Source organism: Belonocnema kinseyi, chromosome 4 (assembly GCF_010883055.1).
Source record: "Belonocnema kinseyi isolate 2016_QV_RU_SX_M_011 chromosome 4, B_treatae_v1, whole genome shotgun sequence".
Lineage (NCBI taxonomy): Eukaryota > Metazoa > Arthropoda > Insecta > Hymenoptera > Cynipidae > Belonocnema > Belonocnema kinseyi.
This window is the reverse complement of record NC_046660.1, coordinates 28,020,761-28,043,015: the sequence shown is the minus strand read 5'-3', so window position 1 is coordinate 28,043,015 and position 22,255 is coordinate 28,020,761. Positions and strand designations below refer to the sequence as shown.

The window sequence follows — 22,255 nt, the reverse complement described above, 5'->3', positions numbered from 1 at the left end:
TATCGTCGGCCATTTTTTTGTTACTAGTGCCAAAAAATTGTTATGCCGGTACAAGTAACTTTTTATCATTTATTAATAATATTCAGAAACATTAAAAACCAAGTTTATCCTGAGATAAACTTACTTATTTGGAAATTTTTATTTTAAAAAATTGATTAAAATACTTCATAAATTTGGAAATGTCGAAATTCGCGGGCAAAAGTACTTCCGATGGACAGCGCCCTCAGCGGCTGGAAAAAACCTGACTTACTACTCGTTACAAAAAAGTTCGGTTTGTTTTCCCTTCAGTAACTGTAACAAAAGACACAATTTATTCATATTTATCGTAATTTACAGAATAAAATGATATACCTAGTTAATCTTATCAGTTGTTTATTTGTGCTGAGTACAAAAAAGTGACATTAATTCAAGATTTTGGTCGCATGAATCATAAAATAAACAAATTTGAGGTTAGTTTTGAAGTTCTTTTTGTGGCCTGAATCCCTTAAATTAATCTGCTTTTTGTATTCTACACAAAATAGATAATTGTCTAAATGAATTTGATGCATATTTTTTATTTTGATAATTACGAAAAACACGAATAAAATCTGTTTGTGGCACTTGCTGTTGAGATAAACAAATCAAATTTTTTTTAAAGAGTAGTAATTGAAAATACCTATAATTTACTACAATGGCGTCCATCTTTTCCCAGATTTAGAGTAATTCCTAATTCAGCTGAATTCACCTCCAAAAAACTATTTATAAACAATTTATCCCAGTGACAGTGATCTCAGTGTGGTGTACTCAATCAGCTGATTAAAAGTTATTTATTATTATTTTATCTAAACTGATACGGCAGAAGAAAATAGTGCGACGTTCTCTTGATAAAAAAGAAAGTTTCGGAATTGTGTGAAAGATATAAAGAGATATAAGTTTTCAACAAAATAATTGTTAAGTTTTTTTTTATCGAGAGAAGGTAGAATTATAATAAAAATGGCGTTAACCAGAAGGGCAAGTCACTCCGGTAGCTGGTACACGAAAAATGGTAAGGAAAATTATTATTCTTTGTTCTTTAAATATAATTGCTCCTTGTTCTGCATTCTTTTTTAATATCTAATCTTAACAACTCTTAATTTGACTCTTGATTATTGCTCATTTAATTGTGGATCTGAAAAAAAAACCCCGGAAAGGACAAGAAATTTGACGAAATTTATTAGAAATAATAGTAAATTTGGTACAATATAATGACTAGGGTGACCAGAAGTCCTGATAAATCAGGACATGTCCTGATTTTTTATCACTGTCTTGATTTTTTTATTCCGTGTCCTAATTTTGCATGACAGGAAACGTAAAAATTGCAATTTTTATTTGTGGACCTACATTTTTTCTCAATTTCTGACTGTTCAATTTAATTTCAAAAACGAAAAATTGGAAGTTTCTAAAAATTGTTTTAAATAATTAACATATTGTTCATATTTTAGTCAAGTATTTAAATAATAATGTTGATCTCGAAAAAGTTATTCGTAAAATATATAAACTTAGGGAATGAGGATACAACTTTATTATTTTTTTTTTCAAACATCAACATTTTTGTGAAAAAGCCCTTCTTTTTGGGTGAAAATTCAACTGTTGTGTATAAAATTCGACCTTTTTTCATGAAAAATAGTGTATTTTAATCAACATGAATTTGCTTGGTTAAAAATTTATCTGTTTTGTTGAAAAATGTTTTTTTTTCTTTTTTTAAAAATTCACTTTTTTAACTTAAAATTTATTTATTCTAATTTTGGCAAAAAATTTATTAATTTTTTTTTAGTTAAAAAATCGTTTTCTGTTAAAAAATAATTCTCTTGATTATAAATGTACTGATTTGTTGAAAAATCGATATTTTTTTCTTTTATAAATATATTTTTTCAAATGAAAATATCACTATTTTTTTTTATTAAAAATTAATTTTCTAATTGAAAATATAATATTATTCCATTTTTGGCAACGTTTTAAACGATTGCTTTGCGATGAATTCTAAGAGAAAATTGAAAAGAGATCATAAAAAATTTGTTATTGTTTCCTAAAATTTTTTAAAAGTGTGTAAAATATTTTTTAGACTTTTGCAATTTTTCCATATTAGATAATTTTAGAAAAATTAAGGAACATAATTCTTTTAAGGCCTTCTTGTGCAATTTTTTTAAAAGTTTATTTTGGGTTAAATAATGTACTTTCAAATTTGAGTAAGTTTAAGAGACGTTAAGAAATGTTAAGCGATTAAAAAATAATCAAAACTTGTAAAGATTTTTGAAGAATTTTGTAAGGTTTGACGAAAATTAAAAAAATTTAGGTTCTTTGAGATAATTTAGAAGATTTTTAGAAATTAAAAATTTTAAAATGTAGAAAATATACTTTAGGAGCTATAAACGAATCTCGAAAGGTTTAAAGAGCATGGTCAAATTTGCTTTAAATGCATGCGAAAATTTAGAAGCTTATAAGGCATTTTTTTTAAATTTTGAATGATATTTCCCAATTTTGAAACAAATTCGAGTCAGTTAAAAATATTTTCAGGAATTTAAGACGAGTCAAACAGATAAGAAATATTCAGAAATTTGAAAACATTCCAAAAAATTTACTAAATATTTCTTAATTTCTCACAAATTTCGTAAACATTCCTAAACATCTTTGAAAAGAACTGGAATTCAACCTAATGTTTTGTAATATTCTGTAAAATAAAGCAATTTCTTTAAAATATCCTAGAATCTTTTCTGGCACATCTGATATATTCAAGAATCTTTTTTCAATTTCCTTGAAAATTTTATAATAATTATATTTATACAAATTAAAAAAACAAACTGATAATACTTATTTTCTTGTTTTTCATTCTCAGAATTTAATTTCAACTTGAAATAAAGTGTTTGAAAACTTTCAACAAATAAATATTTATTCGAAATTTCTATGTTATGTCATTATTAATATCATCATTTATTTTTATTTATTTATATATGATAGAAGTTTTTAGCACTTTATTTCTAGTTGGAATTAAATTCTGAGAATTAAAAACAAGAAAATAAGTATTGTCAGTTTGTTTTAAAATTTATATAAACATAAGTATTATGAGATTTTTAAGAAAATTAAAACAAGATTTTCAAATATATCAGATGTGTCAGAAAAGATTTTACGACATTTTAAAGAAATTGTTTTATTTTATAGAATTTTAAAAAACATTAGACAAAATTCGAGTCCTGTTCAAAGATTTTTAAGAAATTTGTACGAAATCAAGGAATATTTGATCAATTTTCTGAAATGTTTTCAAATTTGTGAATATTTCTTATCTATTTGATTTGTCTTAAATTCCTGAAAATATTTTCAACTGCCTCGAATTTTTCTCAATACTTTAAAAAGTCATTCAAAATTAAAAAAGTACCTTATAATCTTCTAAATTTTCGCAAGCATTTGAAAAAAATTGGTTCATTCTCTTGACACTTCGAGATTCGCTTAAAGCTCCTAAAGTTTATTATTGACAGCTTCAAAAATTTATATTTCTTATTATCTTCTAAAGTTTAAATTATTTTGGAATCTCTTGAATTCTACTTAATTTTTCCTGAATTTACTCGTCTTTTTATATTTAAAAAAATGTGCTAATCTTACGGAATTGAAAATTTCGCTCTAAAGTCTTTAACACTCTTTGGAAAAAATTGTAGGAAATCGTTTGAAATTTGCACACGAATATTTAAAAAATTCTTTTTTCTCCTAGCAACCTAAATTTTATTATTTTCGTCAAACCTTACAAAATTCTTCAAAAATCTTTACAAGTTTTAATTATTTTTCAATCGTTTAAATTTTCTGAACGTCTCTTAAACTTACTCAAATTTGAAAGTATATTATTTAAACCAAAATAAACTTTTTAAAAAAAGTACAATAAAATTGCACAAGAAGGCTTTAAAAGAATTATGTTCCTTAATTTTTCTAAAATTATCTAATATGGAAAAATTGCAAAAGTCTAAAAAATACTTTACACAACTCCTAATCGCTAGTTAGCCACTGAAAGCGAATCGGGTGTCGGGCGAGGTCGGGTTCGTCCTCGTGCATCTTCGGCTTTGAACGAGGCCTGTCTTTGCAGCGTGTAACAGAGCCGATTCGCCGACACGCGACGTTTGGCCACTTCTTACTGCCAAGTTTTTCTGTTACCCTTTCGCTTTTTAGGCACTTTTTTATAGCTACTTCTTACTCACCAACGAGATATTTCCACTTTTTATTGTCAGCCGCTCAAATTGTAGTTAAAAATGAATTTCTTTTGTTGCAAATTTAACTCTTTTGTTTAAAACTCGTCTTTTTGGTCAAATATAAACTTTTTTATTGGAAATTCACATTTTCTGTTTGAAAATTCAACTTTTTTGTAGAAAATTTATTTTTTTTACATTCAAAATTAATTTTTTAACGTAAAATTTAGTTCTTCTAATTTTGGCGAAAATTTTATTTACTTTTTTAGTTAAAAAATCGTGTTCTATTTTAAAAAATAATTTGCTTGGTCAGAAATGTAACTGTTTGGTTTGAAAAATCGATTATTCTTTCTTTTATAAATTTATTTTTTCAACTGAAAATATAACTATTCCATTTGTGGCTCAAAATTTTTTTTATTTAGTTGAAAGTTTACTTATTTTATTAAAAATTCGTCTTTTATGGTAGAAAATTCATCTTAATGGTAGAATATTAATTTTCTTAGCGAAAAATTCATCTTTATGGTTGATAATTTCTTTAGTTGAAAATTTAACTATTTTGTTTAAAAATCCTTTTTTTATTAAAAATTAAGTTTTCAACTGAAAATATAATTATTATATCATTGTAGTTAAAAATAAATTTTTTTGGTTGAAAAATAAAATGTTTTGTCGAGAATTCGTCTTTTTGGTCGAATATAAACTTTTTTATTGTAAATTCACATTTTCTGTTTGAAAATTCAACTGTTTTGTAGAAAATTCATTTTTTTCATGAAAATTCATTTTTTAACTAAAAATGTAATTATTCTGATTTTGGTGAATTTTTTTTTTAGTTAAAAAATCGTGTTCTGTTAAAAAAGAATTTTCTTGGTTAGAAATGTACTGTTTTCACGTTGCCAACAATAGTTCAAAATTAATTTTTTTATTGAAAATTCATCACTATAATTAAAGGTTGGTTCTTTGATTTTTGTCGAAATATTGTTTCATTTTCCGTTGATTATTTCATTTAGTTATTTAAAAATTAATGTCATTAATTAAAATATGAACCTTTTTTTTTTAAATCGTTTTTCCTTTGTCTAAAAATTAATTTGTATCACTAAAATATAATTATTCCATTTCTGGTCGAATGTTTATATTTTATATTTTGAATGTTTATATTATAATTAAAAGTTCGTTTCTTCGATTAAAAAAATAAATGTTTTTGTTGAAAAAAATTATCTTTTTGGTCGGAAATTAATTTCTATAGTTAAAAATTTAACCATTGTGTTAAAATTTCGTTTCATTTTCGGTTGAAAGTTCAACTATTTAGTTCAAAATTAAGTTTTTTACTGAACATTCACCACTGTAATTGAAAGTTCGTTTTGTTGGTTTTTGTTGAAAATATGTTTCATTTTCGGGTGACAGTTCATTTCGTTGGTTAAAAATTAATTTCTTTGATTACTAATTTCTCTTGTTTGTTGAAAAATCGTTTTTTTATTAAAAATTAATTTGTTTAACTAAAAATATAATTATTTCATTTTTGGTTGAATGTTTATATTTTTTAGTTACAAATTAATGTATTTTGTTGAAAATTCATCTTTTTAATAGAAAATTAATCTTTATGGTTGAAATATCAAGTATTTAGTTTAAAATAAATTTTGTTTATTAAAGATTCCTCATTGTAATTAAAAGTTAATTTCTTTGGTTAAAAAATAAAATATTTTGTTGAAAATTGACCTTTGGTGGTAAAATATTAATCTTTTTGTTGAAAAATTCATCTTTATGGTCGACACTTAATTTATTAAGTTGAAAATTGAACTTTATTGTTGAAAATTCATTTCTTTGGTTAAAATTTTCACCTTTTGGTTTGAAAAATCTTTTTTTTTTACTAAAAATGAATTTGTTTAACTAAAAATATAATTATTCCATTTCTAATTGAAAGTTGATGTTTTTAATTAAAAATTCGTACCTTTTGTTGAAAATTCGTCTTTTTGGGTAGACAATTAATCTTTCTATGGTTGAAATTTCAACTATTTAGTTTAATTTAGTAATTAAAAGTTCATTTCTTTGTTTAAAAAAAATTATTATTTTGTTGGAAATTCGTCTTTCGTGGTATAATAATAATCTTTTTGTTGAAAAAATTATCTTTTTGGTCGACAATTAATTTCTTTAGTTAAGAATTTAACTATTTTATTGAGAATTCATGTTTTTAGTTAAACATTCATTTCTTTGGTTAAAAATTTTACATTTTTGTTGAAAAATCGTTTTTTCTTTGTCTAAAAACTAATTTGTTTAACTAAAAATAAAATCATTCCAGTTCTGGTTGAATGATTATATTTTCTATTTTGAATATTTAAATTATAATCAAAAGTTAATTTCTTTGATTAAAAAAAAGTAATTATTTTTAATTGAAAATTCGTCTTTGGTGGTATAACATTAATCTTTTCGTTGAAAAATTCATGTCTATGGTCGACAATTAATTTAATATGTTGAAAATTGAACTTTATTGTTGATAATTCGTTTCATTTTCGGTTGAAAATTTGTTTCTTTGGTTAAAAAATGCACTTTTTAGTTGAAAAATTGTTTTTTTTTTTACTAAAAATTAATTTGTTTATCTAAAAATATAATTATTATATTTCTAATTGAAAGTTGATTTTTTTAGTTAAAAATTCATATTTCTTGTTGAAAATTCTTTCTTTTTGGGTAGAAAATTAATCTTTTTATGGTTGAAATTTTAACTATTTAGTTCAAAATCCATTTTTTTAATGAATAATTCATCATTGTAATTAAAAGTCATTTCTTTGGCTAAAAAAGTATAATTTTGTTGAAACTTCGTTTTTCATGGTAGAATATTAATATTATTGTTGAAAAATTTATCTTTTGAATTGACAATTAATTTCTTCAGTTAAAAATGTAACTATTTTGTTGAAAATTCATGTTTTTAGTTAAACTTTCATTTCTTTGGTTAAAAATGTAACTTTTTTGTTGAAAAATCGTTTGTACTTTCTCCAAAAATTAATTTGTTTAACCAAAAATATAATCATTCCATTCCTGGTTAAATATTTATATTCTTTAGTTGGAAATTCATGTCTTTTGTTATCTGTTAAAAATTTAACTTGAGAGGTAAATTTATAACTGTCAGGTAATATGAAAAATTGGTCACGGAAAGTTAGAAAAATTGTTCACGGAAAGTTAGAAAATTGGGTAAATTGTTATTTTGTAGCCAACCTGTTTTTTATATGACACACCTTAAGTCCTGATTTTTTAAACAAGCCGTCTGGTCAGCCTGAGAGTTATTATTTTTCCTATTTTTCCTAATTATTTATATATTCGTTTTTAAAAATTATTCTTAGGTTCTGAGCTAAGCAAGCAACTTGAAGGTTGGTTAAATGCGGCAGATTTATCTCACGGACCAGCCAGGGCGATTATTGCACCGTAAGTAGTTTTTTTGAATCTCAGCAGAGCCTGCAATATTTCATTACAACTTTTGCAGTAGATTAAGTTGAGAAACCTTATTTTAAGGCATGCAGGATACAGTTATTGCGGGAGTTGTGCTGGTTTCGCGTACCGTCAAATTAGTCCTGCAGTTGTGTAAGTAAATAGAATTTATCAATATTTATTACAATTTACAAAACACTATAAAATATTATATATTTTGCAAAATCGTAAAATCTTGAGCCAAAACAGATTAATTTTCATTCAAACATTTGGATTTTTAATCAAAAAGATGTAATTTCAAATCCAAAAAACGAATTTTCAACGAGAGTTTAATTTTCAACCAAGGAATGTTTTTCAGTCAATAAAGAAAAAAAATGTCAAGTTTCAAACCAAAGAAAATGACAAACCAAATAGTTGAATTTTCTACCGAAAAGATTAATTTTCAACCAAAAAAGACGATTTGCAACAAAATAAATAAATTTTCAACCAAATAGTGGAATTTTCAAACTAAAAATTAATTATTTACCCAAAAAAAAAACGAATTTTCATTCATTTACATAATTTTTCAACCAAAAAGTAGAATTTATTAACTAAAAAGATAAGGGTTTAATCAACAATGAAATAGTTCATTTAAAAAAATTAATTTTTCACCCAAAAAACGAATTTTTGACAAAAAAAGTTGGATTTGTACCAAATTGTGGAATTTTCAAGTCAAAAGGATAAATTCTCAACAAAAAATGTGTTGATAATCTAAACAAGAGAAGATTTTTGTTTTAAATCCAAAACAATGTAATTAAATTGAAACAAACGAATTTCAACAATAATTGATTTTTCTATCAAAGTGATTAATTTTCAATAAAAAAAAAAAAAGATTTTTCAACAAAATAGATCAATTCCCAAAGAAATAGTAGAATTTTCAACCAAAAAGATTAATTATCTAAAAAAAGACAAATTGTCTTCCAATTAAACAATTTTTAAACTAAAGAATTAAGTTTTTTTTAACTAAATAGAGAATTTTTCAATCAAAAATTAAATTGTTACATTTTTATTTAAAAAAATTAATTTTCAACCCAAAAAGAAAGTTTTTTACCAAAGTGTGAAATTTTCAAGACAAAAAGATGAATTCTTAACCAAAAATATGATAGTTGGTATTTTAAACAAGAAAAAATGTTCATTTTATTTCAACCCAAAAAAGCGATTCTTCTAACAGTTGAATTTCCTACCGAATTGTGGAATTTTCAGTCCAAAAGGGTGAATCCTCAACCACAAATGTAATAGTTAATATTCTAAAAAATACAAGATTTACATTTTTAATTCAAAACAGTTAAATTGAACCACAAAAAAAACAGCGAATTTTTAGGAAATATTTTTCAGTCAATAAAAAAAAAATTCATCCTGAAGACGAATTTTTCACCAAAAACCTGAATTTTCTAAAAAAAAAGGGAGTCGATTTTTCTACAAAATACATCAATTTTCAACAAAATATAAAATTTTTCTACCAAAATGATTAATGATTTAATATCTAATATAATTATTTTAATTAATTAAAAAAAATTAATTTTCAACCAAGAAATATTTTTCAATCAATAAAGAAAAAAAAAATTTCATCCTGAAAACAAATTTTCAACAACATTTTTTAACCAAAGAAGCAAGCTTTCAGTTGTAGTAATGAATCTTCTTTAAAAAAATTCATTTTCAATGAAATAGTTGAATTTTTCACCAACCACATGAATTTTCTACAAAAAGAGACGATTTTTCTACAAAATATATCAATTTTCAACAAAATAGAAACATTTGCAACCAAAATGATTAATTATCTATCAAAAAAGAAAAATTTTAATCCAATTACATAAATTTTCAACTAAAAAAAAATTTAATTTGTAAGTAAAAAAGAGAAGTTGTTTATTCAAAAATAAAATAGTTACATTTTTATTTTAAAAACTTAATTTTCAACCAAGAAACATTTTTATTTAAAAAAAAATTGATTTTTAACAAAATTTTGTATCCAAAGAAGCAAACTTTCAGTTGTAGTGATGAATCTTCATTAAAAGAATTACTTTTGGACCTAATAATTGAATTTTTCACCAAAAGCATGATTTTTCTGCCAAAAGAGACGATTTTTCTACAAAATATATCAATTTTCAACAAAATAAAAAAATTTTCAACCAAAATGATTAATTATCTACCAAAAAATACCAATTTTAAACCAAATACATTTTATAAATTAAATATAGATAAATAAACGTAAATAAACATAAATTTTCGACTAAAAAATAGAAATTTTTAACTAAAAAAGAGAAGTTGTTTGTTCAAAAATGAAATAGTTACATTTTCATTTAAAACAAAAAATTGATTTTCATCAAAAAAAAAAAAAAAAAATTTCCAAACTAGTGGAATTATATACGAAGTTGTCGAATTTTTAAGCCAAAAGGATGATTTCTCTACAAAAAAATGTTACAGTCGATATTTCAAACAAGAAAAGATATTCATTTTAAATCCAAAACAGTTAAATTGGACAGAAAAAGACGAATTTCCAACTAAATACTTAAATCCTCATAAATTTTTAACCAAAAAATTGGTTTTTTTAATCAAAAAAGAAATAATTAACGAAAGAAAAAATTCCTTTTTTGGACAAAAAATAAAAAAGGGAGAGAGAATCGTAGTTTTTTTTGCTGCCCCTGCCTGTTCAAAATTTTATTTTGATAATAATAAAAATAAAAAAGACGAAAAAAATTAAAAAAGAAAAAAGAGGGAAGGGGATTTGGTTGGTTGTCTTCTCATTTTTCTTTTCTTTTTTTTATTATTTTTGTCCAAAAAGAGAATTCTTTTCTTTTTCAGGAAATTTTTTTTTCTTTTTTTAAATTGCAATGGGAAGATTTTTTATGGTGGTTGTCCAAATTCGGTCGTTAGATTCTTGCTTTTATTTATCAGAAATTATGCATATTATCTTGATTATTGGACGTTAAATATGATTTGCAATCGAATTCAAATTTCTTAAATTTTAAAAGTAATAATTGGCCGAATTCATTTCAAATCAGGCAAATCGTAGAATCTCTCGAGGGCGAAATCTGTTGTTTTTTAGAGGAAATTCGGCGATAGGTATTTTTCTGATTTGCAAACAGAATTTTTTCTAAAAAGTTATGCGGATTTAAATTTTGGCCTTTGCTTTCTGAAAAACTTAAAAATGGATTTTCTCAAAAAACCCACCTTTACTTTTTTTTTCAACTACATTTTTAGGGGAAAAAATTCTTCTGGCTTCAAAAATATTTTAGTCCGCATAATGCTGCTAAGATGCCTTTCTTTTATCAATAGAAACTTAAAAAGAAAAAATATTTAGAAAAATAAAAAAGGCGGTGTTTTTAAGTATAATTTCGGGAAAACCTCACGTTTCTTATTTTTCCAAAAATTTTTTTTTTAGTTTCTACTGATAAAAGAAGGGCATCTTTGTAGCATCATGCGGGCTAAACCATTTTTGAGGCCGAAAGAATTTTTTTCCCTAGAAATGTAGTTTTTGAATTTTTTTCGTGAAATATGAAAATTATCGGAAAAGAACAAGAGACGTTTTTCATCGAACTTTTTTAGACGTGCAAACTTTTAACATTTCTTCATATCGATCATTGTTGCCAAGAAAAAGTTAAAAAAAACTTACAAGATATCTTCATTATGAAAATACAAGTTGCAAAAAAAATTTACAAAAAATGTAAAGGTGGGTTTTTTGAGAAAAATCAATTTTCGATTTTTTCAGAAAAACCGCTGCAATTTTGTTAATTTTGAACCTCTTTTTTTTCAATTTTCCGGGGTATTTTGAAAGAAGAAGGTGACAAATATGCATAACTTTTTAGAAAAAATTCGGCTTGCAAATCAGAAATATACTTATCGTCTAATTGTAGGGCCCTGTCTGATTTGAAATGGATTCGGTCAATTGAATAACGTTGTACATTGCTCTGCAGTCGCAAAATATTCATCTTAGGACCCTCCCATCATGTGAGATTATCAGGTTGCGCCCTTTCCTCGGCATCCACTTACCAGACACCTTTATACGACCTTCATATTGATCAGCAAGGTCCGTATTTTAAAAATTCATCTGAAAATTATTGAAAATTCGCCCGAGCAGACCCAAAATGGAAAATATTTCATCGTTTTACAGTTTGCAAGGAGCTCGAAGAAACGGGTCATTTTGAGTGGATGGACATGAGTACTGATGAGGACGAACACAGTATTGAGATGCATTTGCCATTTATTGCCAAAGTTATGGAAAGGTTTGTCAAAAAAATAAATAAAAAAAATTTAACAGTAAATCACATTTTCTGATCTAGGAAATCCATGGAAATTAAAAATCAGAGAACTAATTTCCATAATTTAAAATAAATACCAAAACTTTGATGGATTTTTCAAAATGTTTCTTTCCCTTTTTTATATTTTATTTTATTTATTTATTTTTCAATTGAGCCATTGATTAATTAATTTTCGTAAATTGAAAATTTTCTAATTTTGTTTGTATTTTGAACACAGCTTTAAGGACTCGTTCACTATAATTCCAATTTTGGTTGGATCTCTCAGTCCCGAGAGAGAGGCTATGTATGGTAGAATATTAGCACCTTACATGGCTGATCCACAAAATTTATTTATCATATCATCGGATTTTTGCCACTGGGGACAAAGATTTCGCTATACCTACTATGATCGAACATGTGGCGCGATTCACAGATCTATACAGAATCTTGATAAAATGGTGGGTAGAAAATAATCATATAGCAATCGCAGGGCCTAAAATATTTCATTTTTTCGACTAGACACCTTTTTTTTATCTCGAAAATAGGCGATTCAATTCAGTTTTTAAAAAAATGTGGGTATTATGTTCAATTTAATTTGAGATTCCTTTAATTTATTTCATTTGATGTCGAAATTTCTTTGAAATTTCAAAACCGGAAAGACGAATTTTGTACAAAAAAAGGTGAATTATCGTCTCGAGAAATATGAATTAAAAAAAAAAAATTAAAAAAAAGACGAATTTTTAAGCAGTCAAAAAAGAAAAACTGTTTTAACCCAATTGTTGAATTTTCGAGCTAAAAAGACGATTTTTTTTAAACGGTTAAATTTGACTAACAAATAGTTGAATTTATAAACAGTTAAATTTTCAAATCAAAAAGGAAAATTTTCAATAAAATAGATGAATTTAAAAGAAAAAAACAACGAACTTTCGACAGAAGAGTTGAATTTTCAAACAAAAATGAATTTTCAGTCAAGAAAGATAAATAATTTCTACCAAATGGTTGGATTTGGTATCAAAACAGTTACATTTTTAAAACAAAACAAAAAACGAATTTTTAATGAAAGTGGATCATTTTCAATCAAGAATGATTCTTCATTCAAGGAATTTGATCATATAGTTGAATTTTCGAACGGAAAACAGGAATTTTTTACAAAATAATTGAATTTTCAAACAAAAAAATGTAATTTTCAACAAATTAGATAAATTTCTACTAAAAGAGGTGATTTTTGAAACTCAAAAGACGAATTTTCAACAAAAGAGTTGAATGTTCAACCAAAAAAAGAGGAATTTTCAACAAAAATGTTGAATTTTCAATGAAGAATGATTCTTCAGTGACCAAATTGTTAAATTTTCTGGCCGAATCGAGGAATTTTTTACAAAACATTTTATTCTTCAACAAAAAGAAAATGTTTTTTAACGAATTAGTTGAACTTTTACCAAAAAAACTGAATTTTTAAACCGAAAAGAGGAACAAAAGAGCTGATTTGTCAATAAAATAATTAAATTTTACCAAAGTAGTTGGAATTTTTAATAAAAAAAGATTTTTCAGTCAAGAAAAGTAAAAATTTCAAACAACTTGTGGAATTTTCAAGCAAACAGACGAATTTTTTACAAAAAGGTTACATTTTCAACCAAACAGTTGAATTTTGTATCAAAGCAGTTACATTTTAAAACCAAAAAAGCGAATTTTTAATAAGAATATTGTTGAATTTTCAAACCGAAAAGATAATATTTTTTGAAAATAGTTGAATCTTCAAACAAAAAAATAATAATTTTTAACAAATTAGTTGAATTTCTACCAAAATACGTGAATTTTGAAGCTAAAAAGAGGAAATTTCAACAAAAGATTCTAATGTTCAACCAAAAAAGATGAATTTTCAATCAAGAATGATTCTTCAGTGGTCAAATTGTTATATTTTCAAGCCGAAACGAGGAATTTTTTACAAAACAGTGGAATCTTTAACAAAAAGGAAATTATTTTTAAAGAATTATTTGAAATTTTGCCAAAAGAGGTGAATTTTTAAACTAATAACACGAATTTTTAACAAAAGAGCTGAATTTTTAAACCGAAAGTAGGAATTTTTTAGAAAATAGTTGAATTTTTCAACATAAAAAGATAATTTTCAACAAAATAGTTAAATGTTCATCCAAAAAAGAGGAATTTTCATCAAAAGAGCTGATTTGGCAATAAAATAGTTAATTTTTTACCAAAATAGTTGGATTTTCAAAGAAAAGACGAATTATCAACAGAAGAGTGGAATTTTTAATCATAAAAGATTTTTCAGCCAAGAAAAATAAACAATTTCAAACAATTTGTTGAATTTTCAAGCCAACAGACGAATTTTTTACAAAAAGATTACATTTTCAACCCAATAGTTGAATTTTGGGTCAAAAAAGTTTAATTTTTAAATAGAACATTGTTGAATTTTCAAACAGAAAAGATTATTTTTTTACAAAATAGTTGAATCTTCAAAAAAAATAATAATAAACATTTTTAACGAATTAGTTAAATTTATACTAAAATACGTGAATTTTGAAGCTAAAAAGACGAAATTTCAACAAAAGATTCTAATTTTCAATCAAGAATGATTCTTCAGTCACGAAAAAAAAACAAATTTGACCAAATTCTTGAATTTTGAAGCCGAAAAGAAATTTTTTTTAAACTGTTGAATTTTCATCCAAAATGCTGATTTTGGTATCAAAACAGCTAAATTTTAAAACAAAAAAGGAAAATTTTCGATAAAAGAGGTTCATTTTCAACCAAGAAAGGATTTTCATCAATGGAAAAAGAAATTTTCAAACCATAAAGGCAAGTTTTCAACAAAAAAGTTGACTTTTCAATAAAACAGTTAAGTTTCTTCAAAAATAGTTGAATCTTCAATAACAACAAAAACGAAATTTCAACAGAAAAGCGAAATTTTCCATCAAAAAAGATTCTTCAGTCAAGGAAGATAAACAATTTCAACCAAATTGTTGAATTTTAAAGCCGAAACGAGGAATTTTGTACAAAAAAGTTGAATCTTTAACTAGAAAAAAAAAAATTTTTTTTAACAATTAGTTAAATTTCTACCAAAAAAGGTGAATTTTGAAACTAAGAAGAAGAATTTTCAAAAAAATAATTGAGTTTTTAAACCGGAAAGAGGAACTTTCTATAGACTAGTTGAATTTTCCAACAACAAAAAGTTAATTTTCAATGAATTAGTTGAACTTTTACCAAAAGAGGTGATTTTTAAAACTAGAAAGACGAATTTTCAACAAAAGAGTTAAATTTTCTATTAAGAAAAAACAATTTCGACCGAGTTGTTGAATTTTTAAGCTGAAAAGAGAAATTTTCTACAAAAAAGTTGAATTTTCAACCAAATGGTTGATTTTTTTTTATCAAAGCAGTTTAATTTAAAAAATAGCAAATTTCCAATAAAAGAGGTTCATTTTCAATCATGAAAGATTGTTCTTCATTTTTAAAAAATTCGACCATTCTGTTGAATTTTCAAACCAAAAAGAGGAATTTTGTACAAAACAGTTGATTCTCTAACAAAAAAATTATTTTTAAACGAATTAGTTGAATTTCTACCAAAAAAGGAGAATTTTGAAACTGAAAAGACGAATTTTCAACAAAAGAGTTGAATGTTCATCCAAAAAAGATGAATTTTCAATTAAAAATGATTCTTTAGTCACGAACAAAATAATTTCGACCAAATTGTTGAATTTTCAAGCCGAAAAGAGGAATTTTCTTTAAACTGGTTGAATTTTTAATAAATAACAGTTATTTTTCAACGAATTAGTTGAATATTTATGGCAAAATATGTGAATTTTAAAACTAAATAGACGAATTTTCAATTTAAAAAAATTCTTCAGTCAAGAAAGATACAAAAAGGTTGAATTTTTAAGCATATAGTAGTTGAATTTTGTATCAAAGCCGTTACATTTTTAAATCAGAAAAGAAAAGTGAATTTTTAATAAAAGTGGTAAAAGTTTTTATACTGAAAAGACGATTTTTTTACAATATAGTCAACAATCAATTTTAATTTTCAACCAAACAGATTAATTTCTAGCAAAAGAGATGAAGTTTTAAACTAAAAAGACTAGTTTTCAACAAAATAGTGAATTTTCATTAAAAAAAAAGGTTCTTCAGTGAAGAAAGAAAACAATTTAGATGAAATTTTAGAATTTTCAATTCGAAAAGACGAATTTTCAACAAAAGAGTTTAATTTTCAAACCAAAAGGAGGAATTCTCTAGAAAAAGTTTATTTTTTCAAAAAAATTTACTTTGCAACGAATTAGTTGAATTTCTGCCAAAAGAGATGAATTTCGAAAATAAAAATACTAATTTTAAACAAACAAGTTAAATTTAGAACTAATAAAGACTTTTATAGTCGAATTTTCTACCAAAAAAGATGAATTTTAAAACTAGAAAAACGAGTTTTTTTTCACAAAAGAGTTGAATTTTACACCAGAAAAGCTTCTTAAGTAAAGAAAGAAAAACAATTTGGAAGAAATTGCTGAATTTTCAAACCGAAAATATGACTTTTCAATCAAAAAGGGTTTTTAAGTCAAGAAAGAAGAAAAAGTTAGATAAAATTCAAATCAAATTATGAATTTTCTACAAAAATAGTTGAGTTTTCAACAAGAAAAAAAAGTTTTCAACAAAATAAATTATTATTGATCACTGATTTCTATTATAAATTTAGTTTGCAATTAAATTCAAAAACGAGAAAAAGGAGAAGACCTGCGATAAATAAATAAAAGTTTTGAAAATTTTCGAGACTAAAGTGTGTCTTTCGGACTGTGTATTATTTTAGGCTCTGAGCCACCGATTCCATAAAAAATGGTAAAATCGAGATCAAAAATATATTTTTTTGTCCAGGGTATGGACATAATCGAGACTCAGAACCCCGCAACTTTTACGGAGTACCTTAAAAAATATGGAAACACCATCTGTGGTAGACATCCTATAGGAGTATTACTGCAGGTATTTTATTCAAACATAATTCTTAACTATTTCTATAAAAGATAATTATTATGTTGGAACGATTACTTCAGAAAAATAATTTTTGAAGGAGAAAAAAAATTTGTCTCAGCCCGGAGCATTAACTGGGGTGATTTTTTTTTAAAAAACCAATTTGACAATAATTATCCTTCTCTAAAAAATACAATAGACACGAAAATATCGAAAGCATTTTTGTCGCTTTTTCTCATTTCACACAAGCAGAAGTAACTTTGTTGTCAAATATCAAACGAAAGTTGTATTTTTACAACCGGTTATATATTACCATTTTTCAATAATTCCATTGCATTATTTAAATTAATATAATTCTTATTTGAAAACCAAAATTTACTTTAAAAAATCAATTTTTAACATAAAATGGATTTTCCAACAGATTAGTTGAATATTTATGAAAATAAATTAATTTTTTTAAATATCTCAACTCAAAAGATAAATTTTATACTAAAAAAAAAAGACAAATCTTCAAAAACATTGTTAAATGTTTAACCAAAAAGATGAATTTTTAACTAAGAAGATTAAATGTTTATGAAAAGAAAAAGAATAGTTAAGTTTTCAGTTTAAAATATTAAATTTCAATTTTAAAAAATACTAATTTTCATCCATCGAAATGTATTTTAAAACTCAATTTTGAATTTTTTAAGGAATCTTCAAATTAATAGTTAAATTTTCAAACAAAAAGATGAGTTCGTCACCAAAAAGATTAATATTATACCATAAGAGACCAAGTTTTAACAAAATACAGAAATTTTCAACCATGTAGCTAAATTTTCAAGAGAAGAAAAAATAAATGCTGAACCAAGCATGGAATAGTTTAATTTTCAGGCAAAAAAATCATTTTTAATAAAAAAAATGTATTTTCAAAAAAAGGTCAAATTAATTTTTAATTACATTTTTAAGCTAGGAAATTAAATTCTAATTAAAATAATAAATCTTCAACGATAAAAATTAATTTTTAACTCAATATTGATCTTCAACAAAATAGTTAAATCAACCAAACAGATGAATTTTCAACCAAGAAGACTACTTTTCTATTAAAAAAGTGAAAAATGGAATAGTAAAATTTCCAATTAAAAAAATTAAATTTCAATTTAAAAAAAAAACTCATTTTCATCCATCGAATTAAATTTTCAACCAAATTTTGAATTTTTAAGGAATTCTCAAACTATTAGTTGAATTTTCAAACAAAAAGACAAATTAATTTAAAAAAAAAATAAATATTCGACCACACCAGGCAATTTTTTAAGAAAATACAGAAATTTGCAATCAGATAGCTGAATTTTCAACGGAAAAAAATTTCTTGAAACAAGCATGTAGTACAGTTAATTTAAAAGAAATGAATTTTCAACAAAATTGATATTGAAATTGATTTTGAATTACACTTCTCAGCAAAAAAAAAAAATACATTTCTATCTATAATAATAAATCTTTAAAAAAAATTGTAGCCCAGTAGTTTAATTTTCAACTGAAAAGATGAATTTTCTACCAAAACAGATAAATTATCAACAAAATATTTAAATTTGTAAACAATTAAACGGTTTTTCATTCACTCTGTCAAAAAAAATAAATTTTTGACAAAAACTGGAATTGTCAAATTTTCAGTTAAAAAATTTAGTTATTTAAAAAAACTATTTTTGAAACAAAGAAATTAATTTCTAACTTGAATAATACATTTTAACCAACAATAAAATTTAAATAGTTGAATTTAATTCAACTTTGATGGATAATTCATCTGGAAATAATTTGAAAATGTTTTTCGACAGAAAAAAAAAAACGAATTTTCAACAGAATAGTTCAATTTTTAACCAAATTGATAAATTTTCAACTGGAATAGTAAAATTTTAAATCAAAAAGATTTTATTTTAATTCAATTATGAATATTTAACTGATATTAATTTCCTACCAAAAAAATATAATTTTTCAACAAAATCCATAACGGAATAGTTGAATTCTGAACTAAAAAAATTAATAATGTTCAACCGCAATTGGCTTTCCACACAAAAAAATAACTTTTAAAAGAGAAGTTACATTTTTAGAGTGATGAATTTTCAACTATAAAGATTAATTTTCTACAAAAAAGGATAATTTTACTTGAATTTTCAACAAAAAAGTGTTGTTTTTATTCCCAATAAAAGAACAGCATTTTTAAACAAAAAAGGCGATTTTTCAACAAATAAAGATTTTACCCTCAAGAACGATAGAAAAATTTATCTAAATTGTTGAACCTAAAGCCATTTCCACCCAAAAAAATGAAATTTTAAATCAAGAAAATTTTATTTTTTTTTTTACCAAATAAGGAGAATTTTCAACTAAAAAAGATAAATTTAAAAAAAGTGGAAAAGTTACATTTTCAATTAACTTTAATAGTTTAAATTATATCCAAGTAGTTACATTTTCAGTTTAAAAAAATTAATTTAAAAAATATAGTTTAACTTTCAACATGATTTTTAAAGAAGTTATTTAACCAAACTTTCAAACAAAATAGTTGAATGTTCTAGCAAAGAAGAATAATTTTAAAACAAAAAGTGGTAATTTTCATTAAAAAATTGTACTGAAGAAGGTGAATTATTAAATCAAAAAGATAAATTTTTAAAGAAAAATAGTTCAATTTTCTTTCAAGAAAGATTTCAGTTGAGACTTTTCACGAACAAAATATCAATTTTTGAACAGCAAATAAGATTCTACGAAAAAATTGAATTTTTAATAAAAGAAACTAATTTTTAACCAAAAAGGATGACTTTTTGATAAAATTGTTTAATCATCTATCTAATCATCTATCCGAAAAAGATTCCAGTTAACTTTTTAAGATCAAAATATGAATTTGAAACAAAAATAAGTTTCTACAAAAAGAATTAATTTTCAATAAAAAAAGATGAATTTCTTTTAACAAAAAAGGACGAATTTAAAAAAAAAATAGTTGAATGCTCTACTAAATATTTGCATTAGTGTCCAAGAAAGATGAAATTTTTGCTAAAACTGGGACAAGTTTCTTTTTTAAAATTGAAATTTCATCCAGAAAATATTTTAGTTCATTTTTCAACACCAAAATATAAATTTTAAACAAAAAGTAAATTTTCTACGAAACAGTTGAATTCTCAACGAACTAGCTGAATTGTCAACGGAAAAAATAAATTACTTTAAAAACAGGTGAATTTTTAATTTAAAAAAAATGAATTTTCATCCATAAAATATTTTAGTTCTCATTTTAATAACAATGTAGTAAATTTGAATAAAAAGCAAATTTTGTCCGAAATAATTTTATTTTCAACAAAGCAGAAGAATTTTTAACCAGAAAGTATAATTTTTCAACAAAGATGTTGAATTTTCAACCAAACAGTTGTATTTTTATCCAAGAAAAATGAAAATTCTATTTTTTAAAAAGACAAATTTTCAAAAAAAGAGTTGAATTTTCATCCAAACAAATTTGAATTGACTTTTCAACAAAAAGTAGAAATTTTAAACACTGAAACAAGTAATTTTTCTGTGAAATAATATGCATTTTTATCCAAGAAGTAATTTCTGGTAAAGAAGGTGAATTCTAAAATCAAAAAGAAAATCTTTCAGAAAAGAGTTGAATTTTCAAACAAGCAGTTGTATTTTTATTTAAGTAATATGAAATTTCTTCTGAAACGGATGAATTAATTTTATTTTGTTTATAATTACTTTAAATTTCGAAAAATTTAAAATCACTTCTAGATTTCCCAAGATTTTGATATAACATTTCAAAGTTTTTCAAAGACGCTTAAACTATTTAAAATAAGAATAATTCAACTTCTAATTTAAGAACTCTTAAGTTAAAAAATTTAATTAAAAAAATGTTTAATTTGTCTAGCTTAAAATTATTTAAAATAATTTAATTTTGAAAATTTGTGAAATTTATTGCTTCAAATATTTAGAATACAGTTATATTTTTTTTATTTTCATATGACCGTGAAAAATGTTTGCTATGAGGAAAAAAGCTAGGATTATTATAATAAATATTATTAAGAGACTAATTTTTTCTCTGTCTCTTTAATTTTACAGGCTATTCAAAGCGTAAAAAGTAACACAAATGGCCAAAGGATGAACCTGAAATTCTTGAAGTATGCTCAAAGTAGTCAATGTAATAATATGAATGATAGTTCTGTTAGCTATGCCAGTGCTTCGTTGGTGCTCGAGTGATGATGAAATATTTTTCTTCCCTGTTCAAGTGACTGGTGCACACAAATCCTTAGGTATAGACAATTTCAAGCGAAGAGAGAGGGCTTGATAAATAATAATATTTGACAAATAATCGCAAAAATACACTCACTATTGATTTCGACACTCAATCTTATATTTATATTGGGATCTGAAATCTTTGGTGTCTTAAGGTACAAGGTACGATTAATGATTCCAATAACAGCAATAACAATTGTCAGAAAATGGCTGATTACTTAAGCGAAAGGAAAAAAAAAATAAATAAAATAACGATCTTGATAAGCAACTCTTAAATGTTAAGAATCTGCAAGATTAATTCTGTTGCTCGAATATTATTCGAAAGGCTTCAATTTAGCAATAAGAAATCTATCAGTTTAGGGGCCACTCATTTATTATCTAACAAATTATTTAACCAATTTTTTTGGTAATAATTTTTACAGATATTTTCAGCAATATCGGATTAAAATTCGAATTTAGGTACTATTGTAATGGGAGGAAAGAAAACTAAAATAATATGGAAGATGCAAGAAAGTATCAAGTCCTCGAAAAATATAAGGTATAAAAATCTGTTTGATTTAGTAGAAAAATATTTTTTTAAAAATTCAATTGTTACCATTTTTTTAGCACTAGCACATATCTAGAATTATTTAAGTTGTGCTTTTTTTTAACCGATTCAAAAAAATTAAAAAATAATTTTTAAGGATGATTGTGTCTCTGAAAATATTTGAAAAATTTTGAAATCCCTTGGTGAGATCTGATATTTCTTAAAATTGTTTCATTTCCTCAAACTTCGTGTCTTTCGAAATTACCTGAATTTTTCTAAAGTTTTTAAAAATTTGTTTAAATATTATAATATCCCTTGAAGTTCTGTGTAATTCCTTTAAAAAAATTTGAAAACCTTTGAAATCCTTTAAAAAGACTAAAATCCACGGAAATTTAATGAAACCACTTAAAAATCGCTTGTATAGTTTTAATTCCCTTTAATTAATTGAAGTCCTTAGAAATTCTTCGAAATTTTCTATAGTTTTTTTAAATTCCTTGGAATCTTTTCAAAATATCCTAAAATCTTTGAAATAATTAAAAATCTTCTGAAATTCTTTAAAGCTCTTGAAAATTACTTGGAATTGAGAAAGAAAAATTATAATATTTACAAATCCTTGAAAATTCCTTGCAATTTTTTAAAGCTTTTAAAAATTTATTTAAATA

The 22,255-nt window shown here is 24.0% G+C and overlaps 1 protein-coding gene across 2 annotated transcripts; it reads left to right on the top strand.

Annotated features, from left to right (window-relative positions):
- The first annotated feature begins 296 nt into the window (after window positions 1–296).
- LOC117171430 (protein MEMO1) lies at window positions 297–21,307 on the top strand. Of its 2 annotated transcripts, none has more exons than XM_033358756.1 (9): window positions 297–325; window positions 692–1,024; window positions 7,511–7,592; window positions 7,680–7,748; window positions 11,546–11,658; window positions 11,743–11,854; window positions 12,108–12,327; window positions 16,733–16,837; window positions 20,894–21,307. In XM_033358756.1, the coding sequence occupies exons 2-9, from the start codon at window positions 973–975 to the stop codon at window positions 21,029–21,031; spliced, it is 891 nt and encodes a 296-aa protein (XP_033214647.1). In that variant the 5' UTR covers window positions 297–325; window positions 692–972; the 3' UTR covers window positions 21,032–21,307. The 2 variants fall into 2 exon arrangements, with proteins under 2 accessions (XP_033214647.1, XP_033214646.1); XM_033358755.1 differs by lacking the exon at window positions 297–325 and adding an exon at window positions 339–449.
- The last annotated feature ends 948 nt before the right edge of the window (window positions 21,308–22,255 follow it).